The sequence below is a fragment of the Anolis carolinensis genome, chromosome 5 (assembly GCF_035594765.1).
Source record: "Anolis carolinensis isolate JA03-04 chromosome 5, rAnoCar3.1.pri, whole genome shotgun sequence".
Taxonomy (NCBI): domain Eukaryota; kingdom Metazoa; phylum Chordata; class Lepidosauria; order Squamata; family Dactyloidae; genus Anolis; species Anolis carolinensis.
The window spans coordinates 103,228,477-103,247,904 of record NC_085845.1 but is presented as its reverse complement, the minus strand read 5'-3'; the positions used below and the strand labels follow the sequence as shown (position 1 = coordinate 103,247,904).

The window sequence follows — 19,428 nt, the reverse complement described above, 5'->3', positions numbered from 1 at the left end:
TTAGAAACTAGGCAAGGGAGGTTTATATATCTGTGGAAAGTCCAGAGTGTGAGAAAGAACTTTGTCTGTTGGAGGCAAGTGTGAATGTTGCAATTGATCACATTGCTTAGCATTGAAAAGCCTTACAGCTTCAAGGCCTGGCTAATTTCTGTCTCAGGGAATCCTTTGTTGGGAGGTGTTAGCTGGCCCTCATTGTTTCATATCTGGAATTCCCCTGTTTTCAGAGTGTTGCTCTTTATTTACTGTCCTAATTTTAGAATTTTTTAATACTGGTAGCCAGATTTTGTTCATCTTCATGGTTTCTGCCTTTCTGTTGAAATTGTGGATTTCAGTGGCTTCTCTGTGTAGTCTAATACACGCTGGAGGCCCCTCCCCACAATAACATGCTATGCTAGTTTTATATATACAGTAGAGTCTCACTTATCCAACACTCGCTTATCCAACATTCTGGATTATCCAACGCATTTTTGTAGTCAATGTTTTAACACATCATGATATTTTGGTGCTAAATTCGTAAATACAGTAATTACTACATAACATTACTGCGTATTGAACTACTTTTTCTGTCAAATTTGTTGTATAACATGATGTTTTGGTGTTTAATTTGTAAAATCATAACTTAATTTGGTGTTAATCTCTCCTTGTTATCCAACATATTCGCTTATCCAACGTTCTGCCGGCCCGTTTACGTTGGGTAAGCGAGACTCTACTGTATGTATATATATATATATATATATATATATATATATATATATATATATATATATACACACACACACACACACACACACACAAATATAATTTACAATAATATATAATAAATATAACATTGTATATACATATAATATTCATAATATTATATTGTAATACGATATGTAATACTAATAATATAATAATATTAATTATATATTATATTTTACATGTAATATTACTAATAATATTACAATATATTGATACAGTACAATATAGTAATTTATTACCAGTATTGTACTATGCTAATATAATATTGTATGTAAATTTAATTTGTAAGCCGCTCTGAGTCCCCTTTGGGGTGAGAAGGGCGGCATATAAATGTAGCAAATAAATAAATAATATGGTGGTTGTTAGAGTGGCCCAGCATTTCTGTGTTCTCAAATAATACTGTATGCTGTGTCCAGGTTGCTTCAAGTGTTCTGCTATGGCTGATTTCTCTGGTTGAATTAGTCTGCAGTGCCTTTCATGTTCCTAGATTTGTATTTGGGCACTATGTTTGATGGTCCCTATGTAGACTTGACCACAGCTACATGGTATATGGCAGACTCCTGCAGAGGCAGGAAGTAGCCAGGCTTTGAAGCTGCAATGCTATTCAATGCTAACCAATGTGATCGATTGCAACATTCACACTTGCCTCCAACAGACAAGAGTTCTTTCTCCCACCCTGGACATTCCACAGATATATAAACCCCACTTGCCTAGTCTACAACAAACCTCACAAGCTCTGAGGATGCCTACCATAGATGTGAGTGAAATGTCAGGAGAGAATGCTTCTGGAACATGGCCATATAGCCTAGAAAACTCATAATAACCCAGTGATTCCGGCCATGAAAGCCTTCAACGTCAGAAAATAGTTTGGCACTTATAAAACATACAGTAGAGTCTCACTTATCCAACGTTCTGGATTATCCAACACATTTTTGTAGTCAATGTTTTCAATATAACATGATATTTTGGTGCTAATTTTGTAAATACAGTAATTACAACATAACATTACTGCGTATTGAACTACTTTTTCTGTCAAATTTGTTGTATAACATAACGTTTTGGTGCTTAATTTGTAAAATCATAACCTATTTTGATGTTTAATAGGCTTTTTCTTAATCTCTCCTTATTATCCAACATTTTCGCTTATCCAACATTCTGCCGGCCCATTTATGTTGGATAAGTGAGACTCTACTGTATTAGGAATCTTCTACTTATTATGCCAATAGCAAAATCAAAGCAAAATAAGAAACAAACCACTGAATCCTTGGATGGGGTTGGTTATCTTAATGCAAAACTTCTTAAACTGTGGGTCCTGATCCCAAATGGGGTCCCCTTAGCTCAATATTGGGGATCACAAAAATTTGGCAACACTATTAGGTTTCTGAACAACACCTCTTTACACAAATCTGTTAGCAACAACGAGGAGAGTTTAGCAGAAAATGTTTCAACTATACTCCACAAAAAGGAAAAGTAGCCTGTTTAGCAAGCCTTGAAAATGCTGATTTATTATCAGTACATGTCTGGTTTGTATACATCTTTTACACACCTATATACCTGGAGTAATGTAAAAATTTCTCGGGCCAAAAAAGGGGTCCCAAGTGCAAAAGTTGAAGAAGCCCTTCCTAACATATTAATCAAGGCAACTTGTTGCATTGGTACATTCAAAGTTCGCCACCAGATGGCCCCTAGATCTGAAGCCAAGTCTGTCTGCTACTCATGTTTTGTAAAGATCCTCTAATTCCTCACCTTCCACTCCCGCCCCTGCCATGATTAAGAAGTCAGTAAAATTGAGAACAGATTAGAAACATTTATTTAAGAAAAAATAGTAAGTTTCAATGACTCTTTTACCACATCTTGGCAAATTATATAAACACCTTCGGGTAGAAAAGATCCTAAGGGCCTGCAATTATCAAGCTCGATTTCTTGCTCCACCTTGCCAGGAATATCCTGGTTCTCTGTGGGATGAAGGATGAATCCACACACACAAGCACACATCCCATAACTCCTCCCTTCCTTCTACTTTCCTATCTTCCTTCCACCTTTCTTCCTTATACCTTCCTATCTCCCTCTTGTCCTTCTTCCTACCTTCCACCTTCCTATCTTGTCTCCCTCCTAGGAGCCCCCAGTGGTGCAATGGGTTAAATCCTTGTGCTGGCAGAATTGCTGACCGAAAGGTTGGCTGTTTGAATCCGGGGAGAGGGGTGAGCTCCCGTCTATCAGCTCCAGCTTCCCATGCAGGAAAATGAGAGAAGCTTCCCACAGGATGGTAAAACATCCAGGTGTACCCTGGGCAACAGCTAATTCTCTCACACCAGAGTTCCTGACACACACACAAAAAACCCACCCTTCTTCCCTTTTATCTTCCTTCTACTTTAATCTCTTCTTCTTTCCTTCTATCTTCCTCCCTCCCTCCCTCCCTCCTACCTTCCTCCTCCTCCTTTCTTACTATCTTCCTCTTTTCCTTCCTTATACCTTCCTCTTTCTATCTCACTCCCTTCCTTCTACCTTCCTCTTACCTCCCTCCCTTTTATCTTCCTTTCCTCTTTCCTTCCTTCTACCTCCCTCCCACCTTCCTCCTCCTTCCTATCTTCCTCCCTTATACCTCCCTCTCCTTCTTCCCTTCTACCTTCCTCTTCCCATATTACTTCCTTCCTTCTTTGTGCCTTCCTATCTGCCTCCTGTCCTTCTTCCTCCCTTTCTATCTCACTTTCTTCCTTCCTTCTTCCTATCTCCTGTCCTTCCTTCTTCCTCCCCTCTATCTTCCTATCTTTCTCCCTATCTCACTCTCCTTCCTGTCCTTCTTTTTACCTTCCTATCTTACCTCCCTCCCTTTTATTTTCCTTCCCCCTTCTCTTATATCTTCCTTTCTCCCTCCCTTCTATATTTCTTCCTTCTACCTTCCTATCTTCATCCTCCTTCCTTACTAAATTCCTCCCTCCCTTCTACCTTCCTATCTTTATCTCTTCCTTCCTCCCACCTTCCTATCTTCCTCTTTTCCTTCCTTATACCTCCCTCTCTTTCTTCTACCTTCCAGTCTTCCTCCCTTCCCATCCTTCTTACTTTCCTATCTTCCTTCCTTCTTTCTATCTATCTTACCTTCCTTAAAATCATAGAGTTTGAAGAGACTTCATGGGCCATCCAGTCCAACCCCTTGCCAAGAAGCAGGAAAATCACATTCAAAGCACCCCCGACAGATGGCCATCCAGCCTCTGCTTAAAAGCCTCCACCACACTCCGAGGCAGAGAGTTCCACTGCTGAACAGCTCTCAGTGAGGAAGTTCTTTCTAATGTTCAGGTGGAAACTCCTTTCCTGTAGTTTGAAGCCATTGTTCTGCGTCCTAGTCTCCAGGACAGCAGAAAACAAGCTTGCTTCCTCCTCACTATGACTTCCCCTCACATATTTATACATGGCCATCATGTCTCCTCTCAACCTGCTCGTCTGCAGGCTAAACATGCCCTGCTCTTTAAGCCACTCCTCATAGGGCTTGTTTTCCAGACCCTTGATCGTTTTAGTCACCTTTCTCTGGACACATTCCAGCTTGTCAACATCTCCCTTCAATTGCAGTGCCCAGAATTGAACACAGTATTCCAGTTGTGGTCTGACCAAGGCAGAATAGAGGGGTAGCATGACTTCCCTGGATCTAGACCAGTGGTTCCCAACCTTTGGGCCTCCAGGTGTTTTGGACTTCAACTCCCAGAAATCCCAGTTAGAAACTTTTTTTTCCATGTCACTTCTGGTGTGACAGAATTGGCCATCTGCAAGGACGTTGCCCAGGGGATGCCTCCCACAGTTCCTAACAGCTGGTAAGCTGGTGGGATTTCAGGGAGTTGAAGTCCAAAACACCTGGAGGCCCAAAGGTTGGGAACCACTGGTCTAGACATTAGACTCCTATTTATGCAGGCCAAAATCTCATTGGCTTTTTTAGCTGCCGCTTGTCTCATGTTTAGCTTGTTGTCCACGAGGACTCCAAGATCTTTTTGACACGTACTGCTATCGAGCCATGAATCCCCATTCTGTATCTTTACATTTCATTTTTTCTGCCCAAGTGGAGTATCTTGCATTTGTCCCTGTTGAAGTTCATTTTATTCATTCATCTTCCTTCCTTCTTCCTATATTACCTTCCTTCTTCTTCCCTTCTACCACTTTACTTTCTTCTTTTCTTCCTACCACATTCCCCTCTTCCTTCTTTCTTCCTTGCCCTCCCATGCCTGGCTTAATGGTCCTGCCAGGCTCTACAACGCAGGGCCACTCCCTTCCTTCCAGGCAGTGGTTTCCAATCTTTGGGCCTCCAGGTGTTTTGGACTTCAACTCCCCGAAATCCCAGTTAGAAACTTTTTTTTCCATGTCACTTCTGGTGTGAGAGAATTGGCCATCTGCAAGGACGTTGCCCAGGGGATGCCTCAATGTTTTGATGTTTTACCATCCTTGTGGGAGGCCTCTCTCATGTCCCCACATAGGGAGCTGGAGCTGACAGAGGGAGCTCATCCGTGCTCTCCCCGTCTTAGATTCGAACTGACAACATTCAGGTCAGCAACCCAACCTTCTGGTTAGCACAAGGGTTTAACATAGTGGTTCTCAACCTTCCTACTGCCGGGACCCCACCTAATGTTGTGGTGACCCCTAACCATAAAATTATTTTTGTTGCTACTTCATAACTGTAATTTTGCTACTGTTATGAATTGTAATCTAAATATCTGATCTGCAGGATGTATTTTCATTCACTAGACCAAATTTGTCACAAATACCCGATATGCCCAAAATTGAATACTGGTGGGATTTGGGGGGGGGGGTTAATTTTGTCATTTGGAAGTTGTAGTTGCTGGGATTTATAGTTCACCTACAATCAAAGAGCATTCAGAACTCCACCAAGGATGGAACTGAGCCAAATTTGGCACATAGAACTGCGACCAACAGAAAATACTGGAAGGGTTTGGTGGGCATTGATCCTGAGTTTAGGAGTTGTAGTTCACCTACATCCAGAGAGCACTGTGGACTCAAACAATGATAAATCTGGGCCAAACTTGGTACGAATACTCAATATGCCAAATGTGAACACTAGTGGAGTTTGGGGAAAATAGACCTTGACATTTGGGAGCTGTAGTGTTTTCTGATGGTCTTTGGCGACCCTTCTGACACTCCCAGGCTGAGCTGTAGCCAAGGGGGGGGGGGTAGGGATTCAACCCCCCCCCCCACAAAATTTTTCAGGTTTAAAAAAACCTGGTTTACTCATGAATTTTAAGTGGTTAACCAAATCCCCATGAGTGTCCACTGAAATTTATCTGTCCTGAATGTCCACTGAAGTTTATTGATGTTGCCTGATTTCTAAATTATTTTGCCATATGGAACTATTCTTGATGATTCGCTAAAAAAAAGTTTCAACCACCCGCACACACCCCCTACAGATTATTTTCTGGCTATGGCCCTAGTGGGCAGTGGCCTTGAGTTTAGGAGTTGTAGTTCACCTACATCCCGAGAACACTGTGGACTCAAACACTGATGGAACTGGACCAAACTTGGCACAAATACTCAATATGCCCAATGTGAACACTAGTGGAGTTTGGGGAAAATAGACCTTGTAGTTGTAGAGATTTGCAGTTCACCTACAATCAAACCCCACCAGCGATGGAATTGGGCCAAACTTCTCATACAGAATCCCCATGACCAACAGAAAATACTGGAGGGGCATTTAAAAGTTGTAGTGGCTGGGATTTATAGTTCACCTACAATCCAAGAACATTCCAAACTCCACCAACAATGGAATTGGGCCAAACTTCTCATACAGAATCCCCATGACCAACAGAAAATACTGGAGGGACATTTAAAAGTTGTAGTGGCTGGGATTTATAGTTCACCTACAATCCAAGAACATTCCAAACTCCACCAACAATGGAATTGGGCCAAACTTCTCATACAGAATCCCCATGACCAACAGAAAATACTGGAGGGACATTTAAAAGTTGTAGTGGCTGGGATTTATAGTTCACCTACAATCCAAGAACATTCCAAACTCCACCAACAATGGAATTGGGCCAAACTTCTCATACAGAATCTCCATGACCAACAGAAAATACTGGAGGGACATTTAAAAGTTGTAGTGGCTGGGATTTATAGTTCACCTACAATCCAAGAACATTCCAAACTCCACCAACAATGGAATTGGGCCAAACTTCTCATACAGAATCCCCATGACCAACAGAAAATACTGGAGGGACATTTAAAAGTTGTAGTGGCTGGGATTTATAGTTCACCTACAATCCAAGAACATTCCAAACTCCACCAACAATGGAATTGGGCCAAACTTCTCATACAGAATCTCCATGACCAACAGAAAATACTGGAGGGACATTTAAAAGTTGTAGTGGCTGGGATTTATAGTTCACCTACAATCCAAGAACATTCCAAACTCCACCAACAATGGAATTGGGCCAAACTTCTCAGACAGAATCCCCATGACCAACAGAAAATACTTGAGGGACCTTTAAAAGTTGTAGTGGCTGGGATTTATAGTTCACCTACAATCCAAGAACATTCCAAACTCCACCAACAATGGAATTGGGCCAAACTTCTCATACAGAATCCCCATGACCAACAGAAAATACTGGAGGGGCATTTGGGAGTTGTAGTGTTTTCTGATGGTCTTCGGCGATCCCTCTGACACCCCCTTGCGACCTCCCCAGGGGTCCCGACCCCCAGGTTGGGAAACGCTGTAAATAACCCATTGCGCCTCCTTGTTAGGAAGTGTGGGAGCTGAAGTCCAAAAGCCCGGAGGCCCAAGGGTTGGGAAGGGCAGGGTCAGTGGAGGGAGAAGAGCCGGTCCTTGAGCGTCCTCCTCCGCCGCCTCCTCCGGCTCCTCCCGAAGAGGATGCGCTTGAAGGAGCGTCGGAAGTCCTGGTTGAAGACGGTGTAGATGACCGGGTTGAGGGAGCTGTTGCAGTAGCCGATCCAGAAGAAGAACTTGAAGAGGGGCTCGGGGACGGGGCAGGCCTGGCGGCAGATCCCGTAGAGGCTGTAGCAGAAGAAGAAGGGGAACCAGCAGAGCACGAAGGCGCCCACCACCACGCCCAGCACGAAGGTCAGACGCTTCTCCCGCGCCTGTTTCAGCCCGTCCGAGGCGGGGCGGCGGCGGCGGCGCCGGCGGGAGGAGAAGAAGTACCCGGATTGGCGGCGCCGCCGGCTGGATCGGGACCCCAGGGGGGCCTCCTTGCCTCCGCCGCCCCCGCTGCTGTCGTCCTCCGCCTCCGCGTCGCTCAGGCCCTCCTCCGCTGCCCGCTGCTGCTGCTTCCCGGTGCGGGTCTTGGCCACGCGGTAGATGCGGACGTAGACGAGGAGCATGACCAGGCAGGGCGCGAAGAAGGAGCCCGCGCAGGAGGAGAGGATGTACCAGGTCTGGTCGTTGAGCCGGCACTGGACTTCCTCCTCCGGGCCCCCGCTGTCGTCGGCTTCCCCGAGGAGCAGCGGCGGGGAGGAGATGGCGGCGGAGAGCAGCCAGACCAGGAGCACGGCGGCCTTGACGCGGCGGGGGCTCCTTTGCCTGCCGTACTCCACGGCGCGCGTCACCGACCAGTACCGGTCCAGGCTGATGGCGCAGAGGTGACCGATGGAGGCGGTGCAGAGCAGCACGTCCAGCGCCAGGTAGAGCCGGCACCAGGCCCGCCCGAATGGCCAGGAGCCCAGCAGCTCGTTGGCCAGCGAGAAGGGCATCACCAGCGCCGCCACCAGCACGTCCGCGCCCGCCAGCGACACCAGGAACAGGTGCTGCGGCGCCCGGAGCGCGCCCCCGCCCCCGCCGCTCAGCACCGCCACTGCCACCAGCACGTTGCCCGCGATGGTGAAGGCGATCAGGAAGCCCACCAAGGCCGCCAGGCAAGCCACGGCGGGAGGAGAGTAACCCGACAGCGGCGCCCAGGCAGAGCTGCTGTTGTGGGACGGCGCGCTGCTGCTGCTGCTCCCATTGCGCGAGCCGGCCTCCAGGTACAACAGAAGGGGCGCCTCCATGGCCCGGCGGGCAGGAAAGGGCGGCTCGCGCTCCTCGCCTGCCCGCCCGCGCGCTCGCTCGCTCGCACGCCTGTCCGCCTGCCTGCCTCGCTGCCTAAGCAGCAGCAGCAGCACGAGGGAGATGGGGCGGAGAAAGCGGCGCGCGGCCCCCGAGGCCACGCCCTCCCGCGTAGCCACGCCCTCTTCGCGCCTCACACGTCCAGGCGGACATAGAAAGAAAGCTAGTAATGTGTTGTCGAAGACTTTCATGGCCGGAATCACAGGGTTGTTGTATGTCTTTCGGACTGTGTGGCCATGTTCCAGAAGTATTCTCTCCTGCCGTTTTGTCCACAACATCTATGGCAGGCATCCTCAGAGGTTGTGAGGTATAGTAGAGTCTCGCTTATCCAACGTAAACGGGCCGGCAGAACGTTGAATAAGCGAATATGTTGGTATGACCATACCTCACAACCTCTGAAGATGCCTGCCATAGATGTAGGCGAAACGTCAGGAGAGAATATTTCTGGAACATGGCCACACAGCCCGAAAGACATACAACAACCCAAAGCTAGTAATGGGTTGTTGTGCATTTTCCGGGCTTTATGGCCATGTCCCAGAAGCATTCTCTCCTGCCGTTTCGCCCACAACATCTATGGCAGGCATCCTCAGAGGTTGTGAGGTACAGTAGAGTCTCGCTTATCCAACGTAAACGGGCCGGCAGAAGCTTGGATAAGCGAATATGTTGGATAATGAGGAGAGATTAAAGAAAAGCCGATTAAACATCAAATTAGGTTATGATTTTACAAATTAAGCACCAAAACATCATGTTATACAACAAATTTGACAGAAAAAGTAGTTCAATACACAGTAATTACTGTATTTACGAATTTAGCACCAAAATATCACGATACAGTAAAGTCTCACTTATCCAACACTCGCTTATCCAATGTTCTGGATTATGCAACGCATTTTTGTAGTCAATGTTTTCAATATATCAGGAAACAAAGACATGCCTCTACAAAATATATTTGGTTAGCAGAATTTTAAAGATGTTTCTTTGAAGTTGCAGTTGCCCAAAAGACTTCCTTGAAACCTCTTGGTTTAAAATATGCACTCAGAGATTTAAAAAAACAAAGTATTCTTGTTTACTCATAAACATCTTGTATTAGTTCACCATACAGGCACATTTCTTATTAAAGTCCAGTTATAGATAGAATGTAGTTATCTGTGTTGAATATACAGGGTATAATTCTTTATCGATAGTCTTTAACTATATTTGTGCTCACTGAAGTCTGAAAGTCATATTTCTCTACAGAAATCCAAACACCACATACATCCACCTCCACTAAGGCTTTCACGGCCAGAATCACTGGGTTGCTGTGGAGTTTTTTTTGGGCTGTATAGCTATGTTCCAATAGCATTCTTTCCTGACGTTTTGCCTGCATTTGTGGCTGCTGGAAATAGCAGCCTCCCAAGCCTTTCACTATTTATTTGTTAATGTATATATTTGCTAATATGTATTCTATGTGTATGTTGATTTGCCAGTTTGACTGTACCTCTTTGGTGTGGGAGGGGTTATAGACATGCGATTATACTGGGCATGTTCAGTCTGTACCCTTGTTCAAAATATTTCACCTCCCTTTCTGTCTCTGTGATAATTGGATTTTTTAAAATATGGCTTGTTGTGGAAACAAGGACTGGTGAGAAAGCTTCAGTGGAGACACCTTTTCTCCATGATAACTCTTCCAGAAGTGAATTTTCCTTCCAAGGGGTAGACTTCTCTCACTTCCTGTTGTTTCACCCCTGTTCTTAACTAGGAGTCATTTGTAAGTCATATGTTTGTACCTCGGACTGGCGAAAACAGAAGAACGGCTTGGCTCATGGAAGCGTGCTTGCTCCATCAATGTATAACATTTACACAAATGATCAGCTACTGCCAGAAGGGACAGAGAGTTTCATCTATGTTGATGATCATACCATCAACACTCAAGCAGGGAGTTTTGAAATGCTTGAATGGAAGCTCTCCAAAGCTTTAGGTGCTCTTACTGCCTATTACAGGGAAACCAGCTGATTCCTAATCCATCTAAAATGCAGACGTGTGCTTTTCATCTTAAGAACAGACAAGCACCTTGAGCTCTGAGGATTACCTGGGAAGGAATCCCACTGGAGCATTGCAGCACACCAACATACTTGGGAGTTACCCTGGACCGTGCTCTGACTTACAAGAAACACTGCTTTACTATCAAGAAAAAAGTGGGCGCTAGAAATAATATCATATGAGAGCTGGCTGGCGCAACCTGAGGATCACAACAGACACAGTAAAGACATCTGCCCTTGCGCTTTGGTACTCTGCTGCTGAATAAGCATGCCCAGTGTGGAATACATCTCTCCACATTAAAACAGTGGGTGTGGCTCTTAATGAGACATGCTGTATTATCACAAGATATCTACGCCCTGCACCACTGGAGAAATTATACTGTTTAGCCTGTATTGCATCACCTGACATCCTTCGGGAAGTAGCAGCCTGTAATAAAAGGACCAAGACATTGACATCTCTGGCCCATTCTCTGTTTGGATAGCCAGCAAGCCAATGCCTTAAATCAGGATCTACAGAAATACTTGCAGGAACACCTCAGCAAGCAAGAGTCCAAAAGTGGCAGGTTAAAACCCAGAACCTCAATCCATGGCTGATACCAGATGAGAAATTCCCCCCTGGGCACACAGAAGACTGAGCGACTTGGAATGCGCTGAACAGACTGCGCTCTGGCACCACAAGATGCAGCGCTAACCTTAAGAAACAGAGCTACAAAGTGGAGTTAACGGCATGCAAGTGTAGAGACCACTTACTACAATGCATCCTGAGCCCTGCCACATGCACAATGGAGGACCTTCTCACAGTGACACCAGGAGCACTCCAAGTGGCCAGCTTCTGGTCAAAGGAAATTTAGCGTAATGCCAAATTTTTAACTTTGTTTATAGTTTTTCAATTCACTTCTGTATTCTCAATTCACTTCTGATGATAAATAAATCATAAACATGATAAATTAAAAAAACCTTGGGGACTGCCTGTAATAAAAGCTAGGTTGGCAGAAGTCAAAAGATAAGGAAGTGTATATTTTGTGTAATTTTAAAAAATAAACTGAGATGAAAAACTGAATTTAATGTCCATGTATGTGGTACAGCGGGTTAAATGGCTGAGCTGCTGAACTTGCTGACTCCGGTTCAACTCCGGGGAGCAGAGTGAGCTCCTGCTGTTATCCCCAGCCTCTGCCAACCTAGCAGTTCGAGAACATGAAAATGTGAGTAGATCAATAGGTACTGCTCCGGTGGGAAATGGAGATGAGCACCAATCCCCAGAGTCAGTCACAACTGGACTTAACATTAGGGGAAATCTTTACCTACCAATAGGTACTGCTCCAGTGGGAAGGTAATGGTGCTCCATGCAGTCATGCTGGCCACATGAGCTAGGAGGTGTCTATGGACAAGCCGGCTCTTCGGCTTAGAGGTGGAGATGATAAGCAGAGATGGACATGACTAGACTTAATGTTAGGGGGAAACCTTTACCTTTACCATGATTGAAATGTGTGTGCATGACAGATGCAGAACCATTAATTATTTTTGGCATGTTTATAATGTAACTTATTTTTAATTATGTTATTCTTAAAATATAATGTATATATTTTATTTATATCTTTTAAAACAACATTAAAAAAAATCAGACATGAACTTGGACAAGATTTTGTCTAGGCCGTGCTACATTTTCTCAGTTTCTCTTTGGAAAAATGGACTTTACTCACAAGGATTTTTTTTCAGGCTGATTAAGAAACACTTCATTTTCTATGGAAATTAGAAATAAAACCCTTGATGTCTTCAGCAGAGTTTTGTGGATTTTTTAAAAAAGTCTTAAGGCTCCAGAAAACAAATCCCTAGGGTTTCAGAGAGCACCTTTGTGCCCAGGGCCGGTTGTTACTAGGCGGCCGCGGACGCGGCCGCCTCGGGCGCTGGCTGCTAGGGGCGCCATTCGGGCCTGACTTCCTGGTCGCGGCCGGCGATCGCCCGGGCGGTCGCCGGCCGCGACCAGGAAGTCAGGCCCGAATGCCCTAGCTGTGCTGTGCGCGTGCGCACAGCACAGCTAGGCCATTTTGCCCTTAGTAACAAACTAAGGGCAAAAATGGCTTCTCTGGCTGTGCGCATGCCAGAGAAGCCATTTTTGCCCTTAGTTTGTTACTAAGGGCAAAATGGCCTAGCTGTGCTGTGCGCACGCGCACAGCACAGCTAGGGCATTCGGGCCTGACTTCCTGGTCGCGGCCGGCGACCGCCCGGGCGATCGCCGGCCGCGACCAGGAAGTCAGGCCCGAATGGGCTATCTGCGCTGTGCCCGTGCGCACAGCGCAGATAGCCCATTCGGGCCTGACTTCCTGGTCGCGGCCGGCGATCGCCCGGGCGGTCGCCGGCCGCGACCAGGAAGTCAGGCCCGAATGCCCTAGCTGTGCTGTGCGCGTGCGCACAGCACAGCTAGGCCATTTTGCCCTTAGTAACAAACTAAGGGCAAAAATGGCTTCTCTGGCTGTGCGCATGCGCACAGCCAGAGAAGCCATTTTTGCCCTTAGTTTGTTACTAAGGGCAAAATGGCCTAGCTGTGCTGTGCGCACGCGCACAGCACAGCTAGGGCATTCGGGCCTGACTTCCTGGTCGCGGCCGGCGACCGCCCGGGCGATCGCCGGCCGCGACCAGGAAGTAAGGCCCGAATGGGCTATCTGCGCTGTGCGCACGGGCACAGCGCAGATAGCCCATTCGGGCCTGACTTCCTGGTCGCGGCCGGCGATCGCCCGGGCGGTCGCCGGCCGCGACCAGGAAGTCAGGCCCGAATGGCCTAGGTGTGCTGTGCCCGTGCGCACAGCACACCTAGGCCATTTTGCCCTTAGTAACAAACTAAGGGCAAAAATGGCTTATCTGGCTGTGCGCATGCGCACAGCCAGATAAGCCATTTTTGCCCTTAGTTTGTTACTAAGGGCAAAATGGCCACGCTGGGCGGGGGCGGGGCCAACTGTGGCCCCGCCCCCCCTCACTAATCGCCCTGGCCCCGCCTCCCACGCAGCGTGGGAGGCGGGGCCAGGGCACGCTGGGCGGGGCCAGGGCGCGGGTGGCGGGGGCGCTTTTCAGCACCCCCGCTTCCCATTAAAAAATATCTCCGGCCGGCCCTGTTTGTGCCCTTTGTGGCTGGCAGACATTCTTAAAGCTTATTGGCTCCAGTTCAAGTTAAAATTCCAGCAATGCCTTGTATGCACTTTTTGAACAAGTTTGTTCAATTGCAGCAAATGGCTTAATTCATTTCCTTAGGGCACTGAGTGACACAGAAGATTAATTAAGGATATGATCGCCTGCTTAAAAATCCATTTTCACTTTTGAAATGAACTTATTGGCTTTGTGTTGTTTCCAAGTTTCGCATAAAACACAAAGAGCTTTTGAGACTCGTGGCTAAAACCCTTTTTATTTGCCAATATGACAAGAACGTATAAACCAGCAGAAACCATTGCAGCATTCATAAACATAAGTGCTCCAGGATAAATAGAGGGACACACACACTGTCATGAGCAGGGTCATTTTGAGCTTTCTGTGTATTGGGAGTAAGGCATTCTCCCAACAATGAAGTAAACAAGACATTTGCTTACAGAGGAGTAGCCTAGGGACCCTACAGAACTGCATTGGGAAGATTCCAATGAACCATCATCATAATGGGCACAGAGCAACTAAACCTGTGTTTTTAACACCCATGGATGTTGATAGGGGATACAAAGTTATGTGCTTAACTCTCACAGGGAGGGCTACAGAATTCAAACATATATAACTTTTCCCAGGTGAGTCCACATTTTTGTACTTTAGGAATATATCTAGCTATTCAATACTTAATAGAAATGCAAAAATAGAACATTGACTCATAGTGTATGTTAGATTGATTGAGTTTAGCTCATAAGGTAAACGTTTTCCCCAGACGTTAAGTCCAGTCATGTCTGACTCTGGGTTGTGGTGCTCATCTCCATTTCTAAGCCAAAGAGCCGGTGTTGTCCATAGACACCTCCAAGGTCATGTGGCCGGCATGACTGCATGGAGCGCCGTTACCTTCCCGTCGGAGCGGTACCTATTGATCTACTCACATTGGCATGTTTTCGAACTGCTAGGTTGGCAGGAGCTGGAGCTAACAGCGGCCGCTCCCACCGCTCCTGGGGCTTGAACCTGGGACCTTTCAGTCTGCAGCTCAGTGCTTTAACACACTTTGCCACCGGAGCATGAACATGAACACCGGGGCATATCTTATAGCTCATACCTTATAGCATTATAACAGTGGTTCTCAACCGGTGGGCTAGGGTACAGCAATGGACCACAAGAACAAAAATCCGGTCCGTGAATCTCCTTCCTTTTTCTTTCTTTATTTTATCTTATTGATTTTAATTTTGCTCCTTTCCGCAAAGCTGACCACATCTCTAGATTATTAAATATAGTTTTTTGTGGGTGAGCAGATGGCGACTACTGGATGGCATATGTTCTGTCTCAGAAACTAGAGCTGATGTGGTCTACCCAATGCAATTTTCTAAATCAGCATCCCAAATAACCAAACCGAATCTAAAGTTGACCAAAAACTGATTCATTACCCTTTTGGCAGTAATGTTGGAGAGTGGTCCCTGGTCAAAGTGATCTCTGGTTAAGTGGTCCCTTGAAAAAGTGGGCTCTGGTCAAGTGGGCCCTGATCATATACAGTAGAGTCTCACTTATCCAACACTCACTTATCCAACATTCTGGATTATCCAACGCATTTTTATAGTCAATGTTTTCAATACATCATGATATTTTGGTGCTAAATTCATAAATACAGTAATTACTACATAGCATTACTGCATATTGAACTACTTTTTCTGTCAAATGTGTTGTATAAAATGATGTTTTGGTGCTTAATTTGTAAAATCATAACCTAATTTGATGTTTAATAGGCTTTTCCTTAATCCCTCCTTATTATTCAACCTATTTGCTTATCCAACATTCTGCCGGCCTGTTTATGTTGGATAAGTGAGACTCTACTGTAGGACTTTGTCAAAAAAAGGTTGAGAACCACTGCATTAGAAGGACTTTGTTTATAAAAGATCCCACCATTCGATTTTGGGCAAGCTTTCCCATCACCCTCTTCTAATCCTAATATTCTAATCCTCTGTGTAGTGTTTTGTTCAGTTGGCGAGGCTGCTGTGGGGAAGAGGAAACAGGAAAGCTGTGGGACAAAATTCAGTTAAAATGAGAAGGCAATCCTGTTTAGCATTGTTGTCGGTTTTTGAAGGCCCTTCCACACAAATCTGCCACAAAAAGCAGATTCTTATACTTTGGTGTAGCCCACATGGAGGAGGCAAAACCCAGGAAGCTGAGCACAAATACGCAAATCCCAGGCTCATGTGCATGATCTATCAAGTAATGCTGTTAGAAAATCTGACTCACCAGCCCAAATGATTTGGAGGCATTGTTCAGCATGCCAGTTTTACAGAAACCCACTTTCCATGTCTGTTTGCACTGGCAACGAAATCTGATCTTCACACTGCTAGTCGCTCACATTTCTGGAGAGACATGTTATGTTAGAAAAGGAAGGATTGTGTGGCTGCAACATATGTAAACACAACATTTTCTTCACTAGTTTTCTCAATACAACTTAACTATCCCCCCTCTAAAATGCTTGGGAGCAGAAGTATTTTGGATCTTCTTTGGATCTTCTTTTGTTTTTGATTTTGAAATATCTGCATTTTATATATGTACTTATTGAGATATTTTAGAGATGACATCAGAGTCTAAACACAAAATTCGTTTATGTTTCATAGTCTCAAGTTAATGTTATACCATATTTGTAATAATTTCATACATGAACAAACATGAACATACACAGAATCACCATAAATCAAAGGTGTTGCTGTCTTTTCAGGCATCCATGTGGACAGCTTCTGGAGCTTTTTTGATTTCAGAATTCCAGATAAAGGATGCTCAGCCTGTACTACAAAATAATGACTCACGATAGTCATTTGAGTTATGCTTCGTTAAATCATTCAAAACATCTTGCTTTGCTGCCTCACCATAGGATGGATGTGAGCCTCAAATAGCAAAACTATGCCAGGGGAACAGATTCTAGCAAAATAATATACCTTTGAGGATGATCGAAGAGGCAGATTCTGTTTCTGTCATGAAAGGCCTAGTCTAGGGAGTACAGAAAGAATTATATAACTACTAAACTTTTAAATATTTTCATTTTTAATTATATTGTATGTGATAACAGGAAACTTCCAAAAACAGAATAATTATGTTATTGGTTAATATCAACTAGGCTCGTAAGAGCTTTTGCTTATATGTGACAATTTCTTAAGCAAAAGAAGTTTGTCCGAATTCAGAGTACATTCTTTTACAGACCTTGTCCTAATCTCTAGAGCAGCAGGAAAAAAGCTTGCCCCTCCTCAATGTGACATCCTTTCAAATAGCTAAACATCGCTATTTCCCCTCTCAGCCTTCTCTTCTCCAGGCTAGACATACCCAGTTACCTAGCCATTCCTCATAGGGCTTGGTTTCCAAACCTTTGATCAATTTGGTTGACCTTCTCTGGACATATTTTAACTTGTCAATATTCTTCTTGAATTGTGATGCACAGGTGGGTGAACTACAATTCCCAAAATCGTGGGTCAGTCCTCCCCAAACTGTGCCAGCATTCACAGTTGTCCATGTTGGGGCTATGCACCAAGTTTGTCCCATATATGTTGTTGGCTGGGTTTCGTATTCTCTGAATATGGGAAAACTACAACTCCCAGATTCCAAGGGCAGTCACCTCCTAACCCTGCCTGTATTCACAGTTGGTTATGTTTTGTCTCAGTGTCAAGTTTGGTTCAGTGCTCTGGATAAGGCAGAACTACAACACCCGTATGCCAAGAGCAGTCACCCCCAAACCCTGTCAGCATTCAAAGTTGGCCATATTGGGTTTGTGTGCCAAGTATGATCCAGATCTGTTGTCGGCTGGGTTCAGTGCTCTCTGGATTCAGGTAAACTACAACTCCCATATGCCAAGGTCAATCCTCTCCAAACTCTGCCTGTATTCACAATTTGCCATGTTGAGTCTGTGCACCAAGTTTGGTCCAGATACGTCATTGGCTGGGTTCAATGTTCTTTGGATAAGGGAGAACTCTCTCTCTCTCTCTCTCTCTCTCAGTCGCATAGTCATTTCCGACTCTTCGTGACCTCATGGACCAGTCCATGGCAGAGCTCCCTGTCGGCCGTCACCGCCCCCAGTTCCTTCAAGGTCAAGCCAGTCACTTCAAGGATACCGTCCATCCATCTCGCCCTTGGTCGTCCTCTCTTCCTTTTTCCTTCCATTTCCCCCAGCATCATGATCTTTTCCAAGCTTTCCTGTCTTCTTATGATGTGGCCAAAATACTTCAACTTTGCCTCTTAATATACTTCCCTCCAGTGAGCAGCCAGGCATTATTTCCTGGAGGATGGACTGGTTGGATCCTCTTGCGGTCCAAGGCACTCTCAGGATTTTCCTCCAGCACCAGAGTTCAAAAGCATCAATCTTCCTTCACTCAGCCTTCCTAATGGTCCAGCTCTCGCAACCATAGGTTACCAAGGGGAATACCATTGCTTTGACTATTTGACCTTTGTTGCCAGTGTGATGTCTCTGCTCTTCACTATTTTGTCAAGGTTGGCCATTGCTCTCCTCCCAAGAAGTAAACGTCTTCTGATTTCCTGGCTGCAGTCTGTATCTACAGTGGTCTTCAAGCCTAGAAATATAAAGTCTGTCACTGCCTCCACGCTTTCTCCCTCTATTTGCCAGTTATCAATAGGTGTAGTTGCCATGATCTTGGTTTTCTTGATGTTTAACTGCAACCCACTTTCTTCTTTCACCTTGGTGATAAGGCTCCTCAGCTCTTCCTCACTTTTGGCTATCAGAGTGGTATCATCTGCATACCTAAGGTTGTTAATGTTTCTTCCAGAAATTTTAACTCCGGCCTTGGAATTGTCAAGCCCCGCACGTCGCATGATGTGTTCTGCGTAGAAGTTGAATAGGGAGGGTGAAAGTATGCAGCCCTGCCGTACTCCATTCCCAATCTTGAACCAGTCTTTTGTTCCGTGGTCTGTTTTTACTGTGGCTACTTGGTCTTTATACAGATTTCTCAGAAGACAGACAAGGTGACTTGGTATCCCCATACCACCAAGAACATGCCACAGTTTATTATGATCCACACAGTCAAAGGCTTTAGAATAGTCAATAAAGCAGAAGTAGATGTTTTTCTGAAACTCCCGGGCTTCCTCCATTATCCAGCAGTTATTGGCAATTTGGTCTCTCGTTCCTCTGCCTTTTCTGAACCCAGCTTGGACATCTGGCAACTCTCGCTCCATGTATTGCTGGAGTCTGCCTTGCAGGATCTTGAGCATTACCTTACTGGCATGGGAAATAAGTGCCACTGTACGGAAGTTTGAGCATTTTTTAGCATTTCCCTTTTTTGGTATGGGGATATAAATTGATTTTTTCCAATCTAATGGCCAATCTTGTGTTTTCCATATTTGCTGGCATATGGCATGAATCACCTTGACAGCATCACCTTCCAAGATTTTAAACAACTCAGCTGGGATCCATCGTCTCTTTCTGCCTTGTTATTAGCAATGCTTCTTAAGGTCCATTCAACCTCACTCCTCAGGATG

The 19,428-nt window shown here is 45.3% G+C and overlaps 1 protein-coding gene across 1 annotated transcript; it reads right to left on the bottom strand.

Annotated features, from left to right (window-relative positions):
- Nucleotides 1-7,396: 7,396 nt before the first annotated feature.
- On the bottom strand, nt 7,397-8,883 carry adra2c (adrenoceptor alpha 2C). The gene has a single exon (XM_062982058.1). The coding sequence runs from the start codon at nt 8,734-8,736 to the stop codon at nt 7,534-7,536; it is 1,203 nt and encodes a 400-aa protein (XP_062838128.1). The 5' UTR covers nt 8,737-8,883; the 3' UTR covers nt 7,397-7,533.
- Nucleotides 8,884-19,428: the final 10,545 nt, after the last annotated feature.

Coding starts and splice junctions, on each gene's coding strand:
- adra2c (XM_062982058.1), bottom strand. CDS start 8,736: ATGGAGGCGCCCCTTCTGTTGTACCTGGAGGCCGGCTCGCGCAATGGG.